This window comes from Notolepis coatsorum (genome assembly GCF_963971535.1).
Source record: "Notolepis coatsorum genome assembly, chromosome: 6".
Taxonomy (NCBI): Eukaryota; Metazoa; Chordata; class Actinopteri; order Aulopiformes; family Paralepididae; genus Notolepis; species Notolepis coatsorum.
In genome coordinates, this window is record NC_140170.1 from 102,193,026 (window position 1) to 102,214,450 (window position 21,425).

The window sequence follows — 21,425 nt, forward strand, 5'->3', positions numbered from 1 at the left end:
GAATTGAAAATGGGGGACCCTGATGTAAACAAGACAAACGTCTTTCTCTGGTCTGCATCCCCTTAACAATTGTGTGTATTGAGCCGTACTGTATTGTACCCATTCTGCAATCTGTTAAATAAAGTTTTCATTCATTCATTCAACCTCTTCTGCGACTGCGACTCTGCATCTACGTCACCCGGAGGAGGGCAGACCATCACTCACTCGAAGAGAGGAACCTCGCAGGCAGCCAGTACGTCACACACTAGTCACAGCCTGCACAACGGGAGAAACGCCGTCCAAGTGTCTCTGTAGTTAGGGGTGTGTGTGAGGACTCGGAGACAACACAATGCGCGTGTAGGAGAGGGAGGCTGTCTAGTTGAATGAACAGTGGGTGGTAGTGCCACGGTAACATCAATTCCATTCTATTGCGAAAAAGTTGGACTGAGTCGGGGGGAAATTACCCGATTAAGCTTCCTCTAGTACCGACATGGAACTTTTACCGGACACTTCCGAATGGCGCATGGTCAAGTGTTTGTTATTGTGTCTCTTTTTCACGAGTGGGGAAGTAGGTAAGTCTTCTTGCCTGTCTGGCCAATGAGATGCTTGTCTAAATAGCTTGTCAACTAGCTCACATGAGGTCAGGCGAACTCTGAATACCCAGCCTCTGTTTCTAAGTATAAGCCTATATTTTTTAAGCCTGTATAATTATTTGTGTAGAGGGGTGCCCTTGCGAAAGTTATTAAACGCACCACCTGCACAGTGGCCAACATAACAACTTACTATGGTTGTACTACAGTCTGGGTAGCAGATGTAAATGAATCTGTGTGTGTGTAAAAAGCATAGGGGATGGCTGCTATTTGCTAAACTGGAGGGATGAATGAAAAGTTTATTAACAGATTGCAGAATGGGTACAATACAGTACGGCTCAATACACACAATTGTTAAGGGGATGCAGACCAGAGAAAGACGTTTGTCTTGTTTACATCAGGGTCCCCCATTTTCAATTCATAGTGAAATTGGTTTTTGGGGGATTGGGTAATGTCACAGTAGGAATGTGTTTTTTTTATTTTTATTATGCACACAGTAATCCCTGTCATGATTTCGGCACCTGAATTACTAAATGAATATCACTTTAATTACATCCATCCATAAACGTGTTATTACATACATGTAGGTATGGAAGAGCCCAATACAGCCCTGGCCTATTCCTATTTGTATTTTATAATTCTATTCTATTCTATTGTGCTGCTATGTTAATTTAGTTTATATTCCATTTTATTTTATTCCACCTTTTTATTTTTTATTCTACCATAATTGTCTGTCCATCAATGTTGCACCAAAAACAACCAAATCAAATTCCTTGTATGTGAAACCTTGGCAATAAAGACCTTTCTGATTCTGAATATTTCCTCATCTCTCTGGCTGGAGCTATACATTGATGCTATTGACTGGAGCAAGTTCAACAAAATAGGTTTTGAATAAAAGTTGATTATGTTCCCGCAGCTGACTGCCCTATACCTGTGGAGAGGAATGTCTTTGTCCTCACTGATGAAGCTCTCCGGCAGAATAGTTTTCCAGATGGCTCTCAAGCCACATTTGAGTGTTCTAATGGATATTCGAGGGAGAACGGGTCTGGGACAGTAACCTGCACTGGTGGGCAGTGGACTGAGCCAGATCTTACCTGCAAAAGTGAGTTATTTCAATTAATATGAACTCATCATCATTTGTAACGGGGGGATACTGTTGCATTGTTGAGCTTGGGTGTTCATTTCTGCATTACAGAGAAAGACTGTGGCCCCCCCAAACAGCTGGAACATATGAACTTTGAGTACATTGATCAAGGGACTCTGTTTGGTCACTCAGTAAAAGTCACTTGTGATAAAGGGTGAGTATTACATTTAATTTAATTTAATTTAATTTAATTAAAAAAATGTAGGCCCACTGACTTGCTTTTATGTAATGTCTTGGATTTCGTCCACATTTCGATTTTCTTTTCTTGTTTTAATGTTGTGCTATTATGCCTAGTTGTCTATGCTTTTGTAAAAGGCACTAAACTAAACAATATAAATATTGTTATTATTATTATTATTATTATTATTATTATTATTATTATTATTATTATTATTATTATTATTATTATTATTATTATTATTATTATTATTACTGTTATTAGTAGTGAACATGAACATCCTTTTTCCAAATTCAATCTCTAATCAGTGATATCAATATTTTAAGCAACACACTTTTTGGAGTGAACGTTTAAAGCCCTTAAACACAAATGAGCGTTATTTTGTACCTATAATTTATACCTAGTTAATACCTCAGTATCAGACAATTTGCCCAGGTCCCCTGAAAATCACCATCAAGTCATTTCTTATGTAGTCAATAGTCATAGTCAACGGAGCAGCACCAGAAACTTACTCTCAAAGACATCATACATTACCACGGATGTGTGGTGTCTTTGGGACTACTAATAATCTACTACTGTATGTAGATTATTAAAGGGGAACTATTTTACTATTTCTTTCACTATTTTGGCACTTTTACACAATTCCTGTGAGTCTATGGAACACCTCTGTAAGGTTTTTTTCAAAAAAAAATTCATTGTTTTGTATTTCTAATCAAGTACTCAAAAACAGCATTTTTCGACCTCAAGATCTTAAGCCGTTTTGAGGCTGGGCTCCAACCACTGTGTGGCCTGGTGGCAACTGCCACACCAACTGCCACATTATTATGCAGCTGAGAAATCTCTGACATCACAGATATGCACATTTTCAGATGACTCAGTTCAGTGAGGGTGAATATTGTGAGAGGAGAATTGGAAGAATGCGCCAATATGAGAATTAGAGACATAGATCCTATTAATATAAGTCCACATAGCCAGGAAACAATGCTAAACACTGAAAAAGGCCATTTATAAAATAGTTCCCCTTTAAAACTCCAAGGATCATGGGAATTACATAAATTCGGTTTTCAGGTGGACTTTTATGTGCAATTACGATAATTGCATAGAACCGTCAATGACGATGAGGACCTTGCAGACCACAAAATTACCCACGTGTTCCACATTATTGTACATGGTTGATTGAGTCTACACTGTCCTCTTTTCACATGATTGAGTAGCTCAGTGCGTCTAATCATCACTCTTAATTGTTCCCTCAAAAGGTATCGAATTCGTGGGCCGGCCTATAAACTGTGTTATGCTAACGGTTGGACTGGGAAACCTAAATGTGAAGGTACGTTTCTCACACTCCAATCACATTCAGTCACTCACAATCAGAGATTGATTTTCTTTTCATGCACATACTGTAACTCTGTTGTTTTTGATTGTTTGGAATGGGAACCATGTAAAGACTCAAATCAAGTTACAAATTTCATAGAATAAGCATGTAATTCAATGATTCAGTTAAACGGTCCTCCCTGCTCCACATAACTTGGATTGAGTCTACATGCTTATCATTCCAACAATCAAATATCTCACTGATATGACCTTTTAAGACTTTATATCTGTAGACATGTTCAAGTTCAAGTTTTGTTTTATTTGTCACATATAAGGTACATGTAAATTACAGTGAAATGCTTGGTTCTGTATGAGCCTCCTGAGATTGTGATTCATACAGTAAAAATAATAAAGACCAAACACTACAAAATATACAATATACAAAACATATATTGTAGTACAAAATGCAAAAATGAGGTGCAAATATTTTAGTAATAAATTATGTTAATCTGCCACAGTCTGAATAAACAATCTGGAGAGATATTTTTTTATTGTTATTATTATGATCTTGAATATTTCAGTCTAGTCTTCGTTGCTCTTTTATGTTTATGGTGATTGTTCTATTGTATCTAAAATATGACTGTGGGCTGACCCAGTTTCCCTCCCGGGGGTTAGTAAAGTTCTTCTTACCTTATAATGAAACAACTGTTGCCTGCTGCCCTTTCCTCTCCTTCCACAGAGACAACATGGCCGCTAGAGTAAATGCTTACATGGCAACAGGCTTTTGGAATGTCTTTTGTCTAAGGATGCTTGTTGAAGGTCTTCATTTTAACCCCTCAGTTGTCACTTGCATGAAACCTGGTGAGATTACCAACGGCAGGAGCTCATGGGACTCCGACAGTGATTCAGAGTACGGAGCCGTCATACATTACTCCTGTGATGAAGGATACAGACTCACTGGATATGTTGATATTAAGTGCAGCGAAGACGGCAACTATAGTTCAGATCCTCCTCGATGTGATGGTGAGTCTTTTGGGTGGGTGCTCGTTATTCATCGTATAGTATACCCCTAGTATACTATACTTAAAGATGCTGTAAGTGGTATTTTTTGTTTGTTAAAATAAGTGTTAAACATGTTAAAATAATAGCTCTACACTCCGACAGCCTTCACTGATATTGATTGTCTGGTCAGTAACATGGGTCTCCGCTCTGCAGTAAACAGAAAATAAATGTTCTGGTATCCCGTTCCCACTTTATCCAATCAGGAGAGAGAACTCCACACTGCAAAAATGGTCTGACAAAAACGAGAAAGAAAAAAAATAGTTTTAAGCAAATGTGTCCTTGAAACAAGTAAAATAATAAAATGTAACAAAAAAATACCACTTACAGCTCCTTAAGAACAATACATTGCATGTTGCTATGTCATCACCGAGGTAACCCTGCATTGAACTGACTACGTGTAACGGAGGTACCGCAGTCTATCCACAGTCACGAGGTACAAGTAGTGAAGTGGCTGTGGACGTTAAGCGGTACTGCAAGTAAAACTCACTCCCCAGAGGCATCCAGACCAAGTAGCAAGAAGTGAATTCACCTCTTGGTACAGTGGTCTGTGATGTCGCCCCCGGTGCGGGAGACCGGGGTTCAACTCCCACTCAGGGCAATCCCTTAACAGGGGTCGAATCGAAACAAACACAACGCAGTAAGATCACACCGGTCACATACGCATGCTTTCATCTTGGAAGATCAACTTCCCTCTGCGTGTTCTTCTACGCGCATCAGTCTCTATTCTAAACTCATCTTTGCACCAGTCCTCCCCTTGTGATGCAAAGCCACATTAGACACAAGCATACACAAATATGGCGTTTTGTGTCATGTATCATGATGCTTTGACGAATGGTGGGCTTTTGCCGAAATGCATTGGCCTGACATAATAACAAGCAAACAGTGTCATAGATGCAAAACTAACTCGTCTTACACGCAAGCCACCACTAGGGGCAGAGCTGACATAGCTGATCCATGAGGTGCTTCGCATCATGAAACCGTAAAACTGTTTCTTGTTTTTTGAAGAATACGTTTTTTGGAGTCCCACGTTTGCATGGATTCTTTGTGACTTGACCTATTGCTTGTGGCAGAACACCCAGCCTGGAGGCTGTATGAGGAGGCATGCCTACTGTCCACTCACAACTAATCTATGACTCACATATAACCTGCCTTACATGAAGTCTCTTGTACACTATATGCTGCATGAATGAGTCTCAGATACAGTGGATGGACACAACTAGGCATATTTATCTTGTGAGAAAAACCTAGAAGTATTAAATGTGTAATCTGTAACGCCGTCAAACAGCAACCTCTAGGTCTAAAAGAGCCCCACTTGGTATTGCGCTTTGTTTCCTTTTTTGGTTTGGTCTGACGTGTGGGTTGGAGTTTATTAGTAATTTATTATACTGTGAATTTCTCAAGACCTCTCTGGGTAGTGCCTGAGGTTTGGCCAGCAGTAACAACCACTCCCTTATATACCCACTGGAAACCAATCCACACATCAGACAAAAACAAAAACGGTAAACAACCAGAGGGGAATTCCCACACCCTCAAGATCCCTGCACTCTGCATTCTGGCCACCTGAGATCCATTCCTATTCGGACCACTGGGGGATCATCAAAGCGAAGCAGGCTATTCTCTGTCCTCGCTCTACGATGGTAGCATGAACTTCCCACCACAGTCAGGACAGCTGACACCTGCCCAATTGTACGTCAATGACTAAAAACGATATCTGAAATAATAATAAAAAAAAAAATTATATAAAAATAATAATAATAATATTATGTAATTTGCTACTATCTATACTACTATCTACTATATACTATGCTACTATCCATATACTACTACAGTACCTACCATGCTAATATGTCAAGAGTGTAGCACTCAAGTTCGACACTGTTTTACGAATGCCACTGACCCTTAGCTGCCAGAGGTGCACCCCTCCTGCTGACTTGTTGTTCACAATTTGTAAGTCGCTTTGGATAAAAGTGTCAGCTAAATGACTAAATGTAAACAAAGAACCATGTTGTCATCTTTTGCCTATAGATGTCACTGTTTGACGACATTACAGATGATACCTTTAAGGACATGACTAGACATATAAAACCCTCAGAAGTATTAAGAGTTTTTCTCTCCGTAGTTGGCACAGACATGTTGACAACAGCGGTTAATGTCCCTCTGACAGTGGGTGCCACACCCAGCACCCACACAGATACAATGACCACAACCCGGGACACATCAACTGCTCAGCCTCCAACACCAGGTACATGGATATTTCTCCAAACACAGCAAAGACCGTCTTCAATTATTTTGTACAATTAACAGTTATATGTTGAGATACATTTGATTATGAGCTGCTGTCCTGTGAACATTTTCCTCCCATTTCAATGTGCCTGCCAAATTATTTTGCACATGACAAACGTCCACAGCACAAGTACTCCAGAGTGTTTCTCTTTGTAGGTCGCAAAGATAGTATCCCACCAGAGAACAATCTTTTCCTAACAGGGGGAACCGCTACTACAGACACCGTCATCTCATCTACAAACCACATGGATCACTTTACCACAACCAAGGCAACATCAACTCCCCCACCACCTCCATTACGAGGTATAGAAATATTTCTACAAACAAGACAAGACTTGCAATTATTTTCTACATGAGGAATTACAGGAAATCGAATTCAATATTCCGTATAGCACAATAATCTTTCGATAATGAACTGCTGCCCCATGACATTCTACTCCCAATAAGTACCTCTGGACTTTACATACAGCAAAGGTCTCCAGTGTGATATATATTACACTTCCTTTGTTTATGATCAAATGTTTTTTTGGGGGGCTGGGAGGGGGGGGGGGAGCAAGGTTGATACACCAATACACATATATATATATATATTATGTGTACACATTATACCCCACTCTCCCTGCAAATTCTAACCGGTGGTGAAACATTACACTATCATACTTACATCAAATAGAGACAGACAAAGTATAGACAAGACCCTCATTTCACTAGCTCCTCTACCTTATCATCTGCACCCATTCTGTAACAGTTCTCGCATTTGCACCATGCATTCTAGCAACTGAGAGCCTTACAACAATCAAATCATGAAAGGTGTTTAGCCACGTTACACTTCCTGTATAGTTATAATGTTTTCATAAAATTAGCAAAATATCAAACCATAGCAAATGTCATGACCATCAATTATTTATACAGTATATATTACAGTATATAACTTATTAGTCAGATTAATGTTATTGGTCTTGTGTATTTTGTGTGTAAAATATATCATTTGCATATAATATAATTTATCATAATGTAATTTACATTGATCTCCCACATTTGTATAGATGGGAGGCATCATTTTACAATGGTTGAGTGATCTATTGGAAAAATACCATAGCCTACCACAAGTCCTTTATGTAAACGATATCCTAGAATAAACAACATTTTTGTACAACCTATATACTATATATATATACTATTATATAATGATAATTATATAAAATGATGAAGAAGAAGTCTTTAAAAAGGTTTAATGAGGTTTAATCTTTGATGGTGATCCTATTTAAAAGGTCCTATGTAAAGGGAAGATGAAGTGATATCAGTGGTATGTAGGGCTGTCCCCAAATAGAGTCGAATTGTAAATAGATTTGAATAGTAAAGATTTGCTCCTAAGTCAAACAAGGCTTTTGGTTGCTTAGTTGTCAAACTCTACTCCCAACGTTTTTTGCATCCATAAATGATCATTTTCATTATCCGGATTTTTTTTTTTATGATGTGTAAATTAGCAGTTGTAATATTTTGTCTTATACAATGGCCTGGGTAAATACTAAATTTTGATTGGTTGATGGGTGTCTATTAAAAGTAGATAATGGACAACTACTACATAATTCCAAACGAACTGTCTGATCACTGTTCTAAATGGTAAATGGCTGCTTTTTTATATAGCGCTTTTATCCAAAGCGCTTTACAATTTGTTACTCACATTTTACCCATTCACTCACACATTCACCTGACTTGGGAATTGCCAGTCTTGACTTGGAACTTGACTCTGGACTTGAGTGTAAAGACTCAAAACTTACAAAACAATAACTTGGTCTCACCTGGCAAAGAGTGAATATGATCTAACTACAGCATCTTAGATGACTGGATAGCTAGCTACCTATGCTTTGGGTTAAACATACTGTTAGGTCATATTCACTGTTTGCAAACCTTATGCAATGCTAGCGACCATAATGCCTGCTAGTATAACATTAGCCCCTAAGAACTGTGCCGCGTATTATGCTGTGTATCGACAATGTGGATGGATGCTTGCACAGTAGTCTCTACGCCGCCTTCTTTGTCTATGCTCCTTTCTTGCAGCAGCAGCACCTGGAAGTTGTACAATCCCCTCGTGAATAAATGGAAAAAGTTGTAATTTGTTTGTACTTTACCCAGAGTTACCGTCTCTATTGTCAGCTAATATAACTGCTAGCATCCAGAGCCATGGCTCTGCTAGCATCTGCAGCGACATAATTCTTGCTCCTGCCAATGCCTTGTGCTGCTGCTCTCGTGTGGCTACTCTCGTGGAACCGGAGAGGTTAATAATGCGCGTGATCAAATCATGTTGGTTGATACAAATATATTTGTTAAAACATGGTAAATCGAATACAAGTTAGTTTAGGAGTTTAGTAGAGGACTTGACGTTCTCTGGCCAGGAGAATTGGGTCAAGTTCCCTGACTTTCTTGTCAGTTCACCATTATAACCTTATCTGACACAAAGGAAGGGGGTGGGGGAAGGGATTGACGGTGATAGGGGTGAGGGTCACGGGAAGGAGGGAGAGAGGTGTTACCAAAAGGAATAGAATAAGGGTACGGGACAGGGGGAGGGAGGTTTTAACAAAAGGCCATGAAAGGAATTTTCCACACTACCCAATGACCGGCTGGCCAATATGACCAGGGTCCTTTTTTCAGCTGGGCTACTTTTCATGCTGTACATCAGTCTCATGTACATATACATATATTACATATTGTTAGCCTCATAGCATAATTGCCTAAGTAATGTTTCAAGACTTTCGGAAAAGAAGAAAAAAATAATTTTGGCACAAGTCACACGAGTGAGTTAGGCAGAAAGGGATTCTTAAAATAACAAGGTTCTGATTGGCTGAGGACACAGCCACTAAGCCAGGGTGGTGCAGCAGTGTGAGGAGAGTAGAGTTAGGCAGAAATATCAATTTGGCCAAAAAATTACTTAGGCAATTATGCTATGAGGCTAACGATATTCTTCATGGCGATGGTGTCAGTCTTATTTACAATGTGTACATATTACAGATACTGTGGTGGATTTTTGACGTCTCTAGGGATGGTTAAATGAAATACAGAGACAAGAGATTGGCCTTAAATCAGAGTGCAAACCACCAGGTTCTCCACGGACATCCAGCAGCCTAAAACAGTGTCACACTGCGAATTAGATATTCTGAAATAATAAAACAGGAGCAGAAAGAGACTCACGTTAAATGAATACAATACAGGTTTATTGGAAAAGAAAATATATATAGTACGCCCATACGGACGGACTTTCAGTCTGTCAGAGTGTATATTCACAGGTCTGTCAGAGTGAAAGTGACAAAAAGCAAAAGTGTCATGTGTTTTAACACAGTGGAATAGAGACGCCTCCGTCTCTGATTGGGTTGGCTTTATATGGTCATTTGGGGAGTCGGATGGGATGGGCCCTTGAGGAGGTAGAGGCGCTGCGGCCTTGGACACAAGCGTTATCTGGCCTGCTCTGAATATAATGAATGGATATACTGTAGTGTTTTAACAGTTTTTGAGAGAAGGATAACATGACTTCACGATCAACCCTGTTGTGGGGCCCCAGAGGAGTAAGAATGTGAAACCACCCTTCACATCCAAACAGAAATCCTGACCTCACAAACAGAGGAGGGGGGGGAGGAGGAGGAGGAGGGGGGAAGGAGGTGGACGAGGAGGAGGAGGGAAGGAGGAGAAGGTGGAGGAGGAGGTGGGAGAGGAGGAGGGAAGGAGGAGGAGGACAAGGCGGAGGAGGAGGGAAGGAGGAGGAGGAGGGAAGGAGGAGGAGGAGGGAAGTGGGAGATGAGGAGGGAAGGAGGAGGAGGACAAGGCGGAGGAGGAGGGAAGGAGGAGGAGGAGGAGGAGGTGGAGGCCAGATGAAATTACACTTCACATTACCCCACTTTGTGCCATTTTTGGCACATCCTGGTAATTTCAACCATCAATATCACTAAACCACAGTCCCAAGACACTATGCAGAACATCAAATCAATCAACATCAATACATCACAATTTCATACTTGGCAGAAAGTAGCACGATAATACTAAGCAGGCAATTGCAAAATGGTATATAGGTAGAATTAAAAAAAATTAAAAAAATTAAAAAAAACATCTTCTCACTCCTTCACACACAGAACGATATATCTGTTGCAAGGAGGCTGGATGCCGTTGAATCTTCTCACTCCTTCGCACACAGACCGATATATCTGTTGCAAGGAGGCTGGATGCCGTTGAATACAGTAGCAGTCAGGTGTCTTCTCACTCCTTCACACACAGAACGATATATCTGTTGCAAGGAGGCTGGATGCCGTTGAGTACAGTAGCAGTCAGGTGTCTTCCCACTCCTTTAAGCACGTATGTAGCTTATCTTAACACATATAGTGACCAAAGCCCACATCAAAGTTGAGCTTCTCGCAGTGTCACCTATGTAGCTTATCTTATCTTAACACAGATAGTGACCAAAGCCCATATCAAAGTTGAGCTTCTCGCAGTGTCACGTATGTAGCTTATCTTAACACAGATAGTGACCAAAGCCCACACAAAGTTGAGCTTCTCGCAGTGTCACGTATGTAGCTTATCTTATCTTAACACAGATAGTGACCAAAGCCCATATCAAAGTTGAGCTTCTCGCAGTGTCACGTATGTAGCTTATCTTAACACAGATAGTGACCAAAGCCCACACAAAGTTGAGCTTCTCGCAGTGTCACGTATGTAGCTTATCTTAACACAGATAGTGACCAAAGCCCATATCAAAGTTGAGCTTCTCGCAGTGTCACGTATGTAATCAATAACACAGATAGTGACCAAAGCCCATATCAAAGTTGAGCTTCTCGCAGTGTCACGTACATATAGAGATAAACACAGATAGTGACCAAAGTAACCAGGGTTGACTTCTCGCAGTGTCACATACATATAGAGATAAACACAGATAGTGACCAAAGTAACCAGGGTTGACTTCTCGCAGTGTCACATACATATAGAGATAAACACAGATAGTGACCAAAGTAACCAGGGTTGACTTCTCGCAGTGTCACATACATATAGAGATAAACACAGATAGTGACACATACATATAGTGACCAAAGCCTAACCAGGGTTGACTTCTCGCAGTGTCACATACATAATCAATAGTGACCAAAGCCTAACCAGGGTTGACTTCTCGCAGTGTCACATAACACAGATAGTGACCAAAGCCTAACCAGGTTTGACTTCTCGCATTGTCACATACATATAGTGACCAAAGCCTAACCAGGGTTGACTTCTCGCATTGTCACATACATATAGTGACCAAAGCCTAACCAGGGTTGACTTCTCGCAGTGTCACATACATATAGTGACCAAAGCCTAACCAGGGTTGACTTCTCGCAGTGTCACATACATATAGTGACCAAAGCCTAACCAGGGTTGACTTCTCGCAGTGTCACATAACACAGATAGTGACCAAAGCCTAACCAGGGTTGACTTCTCGCATTGTCACATACATATAGTGACCAAAGCCTAACCAGGGTTGACTTCTCGCAGTGTCACATACATATAGTGACCAAAGCCTAACCAGGGTTGACTTCTCGCAGTGTCACATACATAATCAATAACACAGATAGATTACAATATTCAGACGGCCCCCCCACTCCTGCTTACCTAACTCGCCGCGACGCTGCATGTAATGCCCGTGGAATGCCGTCCCGACCAGCCGATGCAGACAGACAATTCCTCACTGTCCCAGACGTGGCTGTGTTGTAGAGCGATGAAGAGCCCGTCTGCACCGGCAGGATCGGTTGGCATCCCCGCTTCTGACACCAAGAATGTGGTGGATTTTTGACGTCTCTAGGGATGGTTAAATGAAATACAGAGACAAGAGATTGGCCTTAAATCAGAGTGCAAACCACCAGGTTCTCCACGGACATCCAGCAGCCTAAAACAGTGTCACACTGCGAATTAGATATTCTGAAATAATAAAACAGGAGCAGAAAGAGACTCACGTTAAATGAATACAATACAGGTTTATTGGAAAAGAAAATATATATAGTACGCCCATACGGACGGACTTTCAGTCTGTCAGAGTGTATATTCACAGGTCTGTCAGAGTGAAAGTGACAAAAAGCAAAAGTGTCATGTGTTTTAACACAGTGGAATAGAGACGCCTCCGTCTCTGATTGGGTTGGCTTTATATGGTCATTTGGGGAGTCGGATGGGATGGGCCCTTGAGGAGGTAGAGGCGCTGCGGCCTTGGACACAAGCGTTATCTGGCCTGCTCTGAATATAATGAATGGATATACTGTAGTGTTTTAACAGTTTTTGAGAGAAGGATAACATGACTTCACGATCAACCCTGTTGTGGGGCCCCAGAGGAGTAAGAATGTGAAACCACCCTTCACATCCAAACAGAAATCCTGACCTCACAAACAGAGGAGGGGGGGGAGGAGGAGGAGGAGGGGGGAAGGAGGTGGACGAGGAGGAGGAGGGAAGGAGGAGAAGGTGGAGGAGGAGGTGGGAGAGGAGGAGGGAAGGAGGAGGAGGACAAGGCGGAGGAGGAGGGAAGGAGGAGGAGGAGGGAAGGAGGAGGAGGAGGGAAGTGGGAGATGAGGAGGGAAGGAGGAGGAGGACAAGGCGGAGGAGGAGGGAAGGAGGAGGAGGTGGAGGCCAGATGAAATTACACTTCACAATACGTATTATGTTTTCAGTTCACACAGAACATTTTATATCTCATGACACATCAAGTCATAGGTACATATATTATATATTCAAACAATGCAAACTATTTAAGACTGACGCTATCGCCGTGAAGCCACGTACAGCGTGATTATGTACAGCGTGAGCAACCCAACTTAAAAAAGGACCCCAGTCATATTGGTCAGCCGGTCAACTTGGGTAGCCACAAGAAGCACATGAAAGACTGATGGTGAGATTCGATTAAGGGTTTGCTCCACAAAAAAAAGATGGCGGCATAGAGACTACTGTGCACATTTCCGTCCAAATTGTCAATAGCTAGCATAACATTAGCTTTCTAGCTGATGACAGCAAACAACAAACTCGTTCCAGGTATTCAGATTCCCGAGTGTCACATGTGTCACATGTTGGTTCTTATTTTCATAAAATGTTTTATCTTTGGCCGTTGGCCATGGTATAAGCGGGATAATGCCCTTTGAGCTGTACATTAGCATATTTTAATGGCCTCTGCGGAGGCAACCGACACTCTGCCTCCACCTCATACATTAAAATGTTAATGTAAAGCTCATAGGGCATTATCCCGTAAGGTACATCATGTCCCTCTCAGTCCTCTGATGATCATGAGGACGAGATCCCAGGTTGCTGGTCTGCAGCTGCTGCAGTCCTAGTCTGAAGGAGCTCAACACACTCCTCTCTCTCTCTCTCTCTCTCTCTCTCTCTCTCTCTCTCTCTCTCTCTCTTTCTCTCTCTCTCTCTCTCTCTCTCTCTCTCTCTCTCTCTCTCTCTCTCTCTCTCTCTCTCTCTCTCTCTCTCTCTCTCACTCTCTCTCTCTCTCACTCTCTCACAAATGACAGAGTTACAAGTTAATACAACTACTTGAATTGCACTTACAATGTGACATGATATATTTATAACAATGAATAAATACATCATTAGTTCAAGTTTATTTAAGTACATAACCAAGTACCGCAAACAGTGCAGGTTCTGTTGGTCCTGTTTTTAAACAGTATTTTTGATTGGTTACATTGTTGCATTGCAATGATAAAAATCTATTTTACATTTGCAGGTAAACACGAGGAAGTAGATGTTAACAAACACACTGGTGAGTTATTAATGCTTAGTTATGATGGGAAATTATGATATTGACAACATTGGAGTATTTTTCATGTTTCGCACTATACTTTCAATGTCTCTTTCAGGACATACAGCGGTTATAGCCAGTGTGATAAGCACCGTCATAGGTAAGATATCATAATTTATTTGATCCACATCAGAGTAGGCTATTGTAGTCAGAACTCAAGTGTAGGTAATTATTAACTCTTTAATTTTGTACCTTACAGTTGTGCTTATAGTGTTATACATTTTACATCGTTGTCATGTGAAGAAGAAAGGGTGAGAACCAATCTCTGTTATATCTTCTTTTCACCTACTTATGTTTTGCACCCAGCTTGCACCCAGCTTGCACCCAGTTTACACCCAGCTTGCACCCAGCATGCACCCAGCATGCACCCAGCTTGCACCCAGCTTGCACCCAGTTTAGACCCAGCTTGCACCCAGCATGCACCCAGTTTACACCCAGCTTGCACCCAGCTTGCACCCAGCATGCACCCAGCTTGCACCCAGCTTGCACCCAGTTTACACCCAGTTTACACCCAGCTTGCACCCAGCTTGCAGCATGCACCCACCATTAATGACTTTTGCTTTTACCTTCATGACACTCTAACTTCCAGTCTACAGGTGCAGCTCAATAAATTAGAATATCGTGGAAAAGTCTATATATTTAGCTGTATTGATGCAGTCATTTGTGCAAAAGGAGCCCCAATCAAGTACTGAGTGAACATACATGAACATACTTTTCAGAAGGCCGACATTTCTATATACAAAAGAAAAATACATCTATTTTATTTTATTGGTGATACAGAATTTTGGGCTTTCATGAGCTATAAGACATAATCATCAAAATTAAAACAAATAAAGGCTTGAAATATTTCACTTTGTGTGTAATGAATCTATAATATACGAGAGTTTCGCTTTTTTAATTGAATTACTGAAATAAAATAACTTTTCCACAATATTCTAATTTATCGAGCTGCACCTGCGTATGCTATTTATGTTCACATCCTATACAACATATGCACAGTAATGTATGAACTCATGTATACTGCTGGGTTATTTGCTTATGTCAACTAACATGGGTTAGAAAATCTAGGCTTAACGTTCTCTTAATACTTCAAGTCAAGTTCTACATTAGGGCTTTGTATCGCCACTATTTCCACAACAGTTTAAATTCTGATTCACAAGGTCCCGATTCAATTCGATTTCCGATTCAATTCGGTTTTCCAATTCGCTATCACTATCGATTCGGTTAGAGATACTGTATCTCAATTACAATGTACATTTTGCCTGGATATGAAAGAGATTCTCAGAGAACAAATGCTGTAAATTGTACAAGGAACACTCTAACCTGCCGCATTATAAAAAACATGAATGTTTACATACAAAATTTACCACAAAGCAGTATACTTTTTTATCTAACATGGCCAACACACTACAGCAGTCAACACAATATATATACAAAAAAAAGTATTTATATATTAAAGATCGATCTGGGATTTTATGAATCAATATCAGATTGAATGAAATTGAATATGAAATACTATTTGAATCGGGAAATCTATTTTTCTTAACCCAGCAATATTCTACACTAGTCTTTTCATTTTCAACCCATTTGAGGACATTCTGTGAGTTATGTGTTTCCTGATTGGTGATTGGGATATAATGACGTCAGGAGGAAATCCTTTGTTAACATGAGACATGAGATACAGCATCAGGAAAGAGGCGAGTTCCCCAAAGTATTTACCTAAAACAAAAAGCAAAATGTCAGCATATAATTGATATAAAGGTCATTCCTACTCAAATGTACATTCTTGAATGGTAATTTTGCATGTAGGCTATGCCTTAAAATGGCTGACAAAGAATCTTTTATAATGTTATTGTCCAAAATAGAATAAAGTATAGAGGTTCTATGATTTCCAACATGGCTGCCTGTAACATAGCAACCGTTGTTTTGTACTTGACACTGGAAGAAACAGTTGCTATGTGCAAAACAACTGTTGCTATGTGTTGATATATGAGAAATATATCAACAAAAAAGGGACAGTAACAAGATGCCTTGCTGCTGGAGACACGGACGCACTTAAGAGTTGCTTAAACAAGCAATCAATCAATTATAGGCTGGGCAATAGAGATGTTGGCACACCAGCAACAGTTTCATTAAAGAATTTCATCAATAGGTTTTCAAGCCCTTTTCACAGCAGCCATTTCAACATGCCATTGCAGGGTAAACATAGGTGTAGTTAATAACATTAATTAGGGTTCTATTACATTTATGGTTAACCGTCTGTAGTGTGGTAGTGAAAGGGTTAACCATTTGCCGTGTGGCAGTGAAATGGTTAACCTTATGTATTGTCACAGTGAAAGGGTTAACCCTTTGGTAGTGTGGTAGTGAAAGGGTTAAGACATATTACATGGCTCCTTTAAGATTGGAAGGACTAACTGCTACACTGACGCTGGATGCTACTAAACAACACAACAACAAAACAAGAATCTGGCATGTATTAAAACATGAATAAGATGACAACGTGTAAACATGCACATTCTAACATAAATTCCTTATTTGATAATATCATATAGCTCATACGCCACTGGAGAGGACCTGAAGCCGGAGTTATTACAATTCCAAAGTTTAGATTGAATTACAGCCTAAGGTATCTGTCAATTCCTGTCTATTCTTTTCCATACTATTACCATTGCAAAAATGCATTGTTTTATACCTTTCAGAAAGTCCTGTATCCCCACACACACTTGTGTGAACACCTGAACAAAAAATATAACTGGTATGACTGGAACCACATGAGTCAATGGTGCATCATTGTTAATTTTTCGGTCTGTCTGTCAGTCCGTCTATCCCAAAATAATTGTTGCCATGCCCTGGTACATGCTAGAGATGTTGATTTGTGCAGTCCGATACATATTGGTATGCCAAGGCATCACAACAAATATCACACCAATCGGCCATAATAAAATGTCTTTTAAAAACCTCTACACCAGAAGTCAGATTGACATGGGACTCTGCAAATATCCACCTATCCCTCCTCTACAATCACTGGAACCATACCAACCAAATCCAACCACTTGGATTTTCTTCCATTTAGCATTTTTTGAAAGTCACCTTTTCCCGTACTCCTATTTTCCCGATTATCTCTTAACTTATTGTGTGGCGTCTAGTGATGCACATCTTTGCATCTTTTTAATTAAAAAGGTTTTTAGCCCAAATCGTATAACCGTCACACCCAATTGAATTATTTTGGGGGGGAACACGTTGCAAACAGGAAGTGACTCATGATCACTTTGTCTAGGGGTGTAGCGGTATGTGTATTCATCCCGCAACTTCATGGTACAGACGTCACGGTTTGGTACATGCAGCCATACTGCGAATACAGGGGGGACTATATGACACTAGGTGGAACTAGGGTTGAATACGTCTCAGTGGGGACTATATGACACTAGGTGGAACTAGGGTTGAATACGTCTCAGGGGGGACTATAGACACTAGGTGGAACTAGGGTTGAATAGTCTCAGGGAGGACTATACGACACTAGGTGGTACTAGGGTTGAATACGTCTCAGGGGGGACTATAGACACTAGGTGGAACTAGGGTTGAATATGTCTCAGTGGGGACTATATGACACTAGGTGGAACTAGAGTTGAATACGTCTCAGGGGGGACTATAGACACTAGGTGGAACTAGGGTTGAATAGTCTCAGGGAGGACTATATGACACTAGGTGGAACTAGGGTTGAATAGTCTCAGGGAGGACTATATGACACTAGGTGGAACTAGGGTTGAATATGTCTCATAGGGGGACTATACGACACTAGGTGGAACTAGGGTGTCTCAGGGGGGACTATAGACTAGGTGGAACTAGTTTGAATATGTCTCAGGGGGGACTATAGACACTAGGTGGAACTAGGGTTGAATAGTCTCAGGGAGGACTATATGACACTAGGTGGTACTAGGATTGAATATGTCTCAGGGGGGACTATACAACACTAGGTGGCACTAGGGTTGAATATGTCTCATAGGGGGACTATACGACACTAGGTGGAACTAGGGTGTCTCAGGGGGGACTATAGACTAGGTGGAACTAGTTTGAATATGTCTCAGGGGGGACTATAGACACTAGGTGGAACTAGGGTTGAATACACAGGTGGGGGCGGTAGGCAAGTAATTTACTCTGTGGATGCCTGAACACTGAGTAACACTGCTTACCGTGGCAAGTCTAGGTCAAACTAAGTATAATGTGTTGCTTTTTTTGTACCGTACCGCGACCCCAAAACCGAGGTACATATCGAACCGTGGCTTCTGTTTACCATTACACACCTACTTTGTCCTATTTGCGCCAACCTTGACCCGCATGTTTGCTCCATGCTAGGGAAGAAGTGTGCAAAGTTTTATATAATTCCGCCACGTGGTGACACTATTGACAAAGAAATCACATGATCAACACTGAAATTTGCCATACTGATAGATATTATTGTGCCAATGCCTCACAACAAATATCACACCAGTTGGCCAGATGGTGGTGGTGCTATGATCAAACTTCTAAGTGTACAACTTTGACAAACCATAACTTGGTACACACTTCACACACATTTCCAGTGATCCTTGGTCTAGATTTTGCCAATAGATAACCACATACAAAATAATGCCTGTAGTGCTCAGGTTGAAGCACATTAAAGCAGCAAGTAGGCTACTGGTAAGAATTGGTGGTTTCCTGTTGCCTTCCTCTTGGTCGCAGCTTATCATATTACATGCTTGTTTTTGCACCACTGTATTGATACTGCCCTGCCTAACCGTTTTCTCTCATTTATTTTCAACACTAGCTGTCCCAACGCGACCACTCCTATCTCCTAGTGGGCATCTGTGAACTTGGAAGGAAATGCCAATATCCTAACAGTGGCCTTGCTGGCTGGTGTTGGACAAAACAATGTAATTTGAAACATAATGTCCTTCAACTGGCAGATTTGAATGGAAGGAGTGAAGAAGTAACTGAAAAGCGCTGTTTTTTTTTTAAAGATTATTTTATTTTGTATTGCCACCAAATTGTAAATATTTCACCCCTATTGTATTCATATATTTTATATGTAATTTATGTTGAAAACTGGAATAAATACATAAATACTAATATTGACTCTGTCATGAGTATATATTGCAAATTATGAGTGATGTGTGATGAGGACAGAACCAACTCAGTGTGCTTCACATAAAATAATTGCAAATAATAATTTAAATAATTAGAAAAGACAAGAAACAAACAAAATAATAATAATATAAATAAATAAAAGCAATGCATAAAACCTAGGTTAAAGCAATGCTAAAAAGGTGTGTTTTAAGATTTATTTAAAAAGTCCACAGATTCAGAAACCCGTAGATCCTCTAGCAGGCTGTTCCAAATGCTAGGACCATAATAGCTAAAAAAAAAAAGAAAAAAAAAAAGCTTCTCCAGGCCTTGTTGTTCTAGCCTGTGGAACGGTTAAGAGACCAGTGTCAGACAATCTAAGAGTTCTGCCAGGCACATACCTAAAAAGCATTTCAGATAAATAGGCAGATGCATTGCCATTTAGTGATTTAAAAACCAATACAATGATATTGTAATCCATTCTAAAACTACCAGGCAACCAATGCATTCCTGCCTGAATGTATCCAACATGATTTGGGTCGACGGAAATTAAAGAAAACTTGCAATGCTAAGTAACTGAAGACTGCATAAATTCACACTGGCTTTCCTGTTTTATAGAAATGTGTATTACCGGTATGTTGGATGATATGATGAGAGGTGCAATATGTTGCTGTTCTTATCACTGGTTGTGTACTAAATGTAATACAGTATGTGTAATTTGTGGTTGTGATGTGCAACAGTATGTGTTGCTTTGTTTATATGTTTCTTGTTTGTTTTTTATTACTACTATATGGAGGCAGCTATGTGTGCAGAATTTGAATCCAAGACAAGTTGCCCTACGGGGACGATTATAATTATATTGTATCGGCTCACTTAGTAGCAGGAAGCTAAACAGCAACAAACACAAATGGCCATGACCACAAACAACATTATTGTAGATAGTATCAGATATGGAAAGTCATAAAATTAGAATTAATAAAATAATTACAAATGTAATTTTACACTGTAATGATTTTCCAATGTACTACATATTTTCTGAAGAGTAGCCTCTTGACAATGACTCGATACAGTAGCTTGCTTTGATGTGTAATTACACATTGAAGCATTGTTAAATTCCCTGCAAATTATATGTTTTTTGGCATCTGTTCTTGTGAGACAAGTGGAGAAACTGAATGGATACATTGAACACCGTGGTTGATATGCACTTAATAAGAGCCAAGCCATTATTATGGATATGGACTTCTGGAAGCCTAGAACCAGGATGCTCTGCTTACATTGTGCCATTATGGCCTGGTCTGCTGCTGTCATAGAGGCTTGAATGGTGCCTTTCACCATAACAAAAGTGTCCCTTGGGAAGGCTACTTCCTAATCAAATTAAACTAAAGTCAAAAGAGCAAATTACATGAGTGACATAATATGTCTATGTCATGTTGATAACGACATCTATCATTTTCATTGTTTAGTCTGGCAATTAAAGACCCAGTCAGTGATCCAAACATAACCAAATGGGTAGCCCCAAACCCAAAAATACGAAACAAGAGTCGAGACATGTTTTCATTCTCTAGCCTTTGACACAAGGACTAATACTATAGAGAACTGGTAAATATGGGTTTTTAATTGTATTCCCTGTATTTTGCCACTGTAAAGTGTTTATGTTTGTTTACTCAAGTAGGCCTACAACTATTCAAATTCAAAATTCCAAATAGCAGATTTTCCTTCTACAGATCAAATCCTTCAAGAATGTAATAGAATATACCTCACATTGATGTGATTAAGAAATTGGATTGGGGTTTTAATCGTAGCATTTACGTACACATATTTTTCCCTAGACAGCACCTGTTAGAATAAAGGGTAACAGCCCCTGCTCCAATGACCCAACTTTACAACCTGAACTACAGTATTGTTCAATAAGTTACTCAGTCAGAGATAATAAAATTGCCAGACTATTGCTATACAATCATTGTGTGTGACTGGCTTTAATTG

The 21,425-nt window shown here is 40.1% G+C and overlaps 1 protein-coding gene across 2 annotated transcripts; it reads left to right on the top strand.

Moving 5' to 3' along the window:
- The first annotated feature begins 289 nt into the window (after positions 1-289).
- LOC311230079 (complement decay-accelerating factor, GPI-anchored) lies at positions 290-19,422 on the top strand. Of its 2 annotated transcripts, XM_084316228.1 has the most exons (12): positions 290-551; positions 1,486-1,671; positions 1,765-1,867; positions 3,148-3,218; positions 4,043-4,225; positions 6,384-6,506; positions 6,704-6,850; positions 14,268-14,303; positions 14,401-14,442; positions 14,542-14,593; positions 16,895-16,968; positions 19,147-19,422. In XM_084316228.1, the coding sequence occupies exons 1-11, from the start codon at positions 470-472 to the stop codon at positions 16,953-16,955; spliced, it is 1,086 nt and encodes a 361-aa protein (XP_084172354.1). In that variant the 5' UTR covers positions 290-469; the 3' UTR covers positions 16,956-16,968; positions 19,147-19,422. The 2 variants fall into 2 exon arrangements, with proteins under 2 accessions (XP_084172354.1, XP_084172355.1); XM_084316229.1 differs by lacking the exon at positions 16,895-16,968.
- The last annotated feature ends 2,003 nt before the right edge of the window (positions 19,423-21,425 follow it).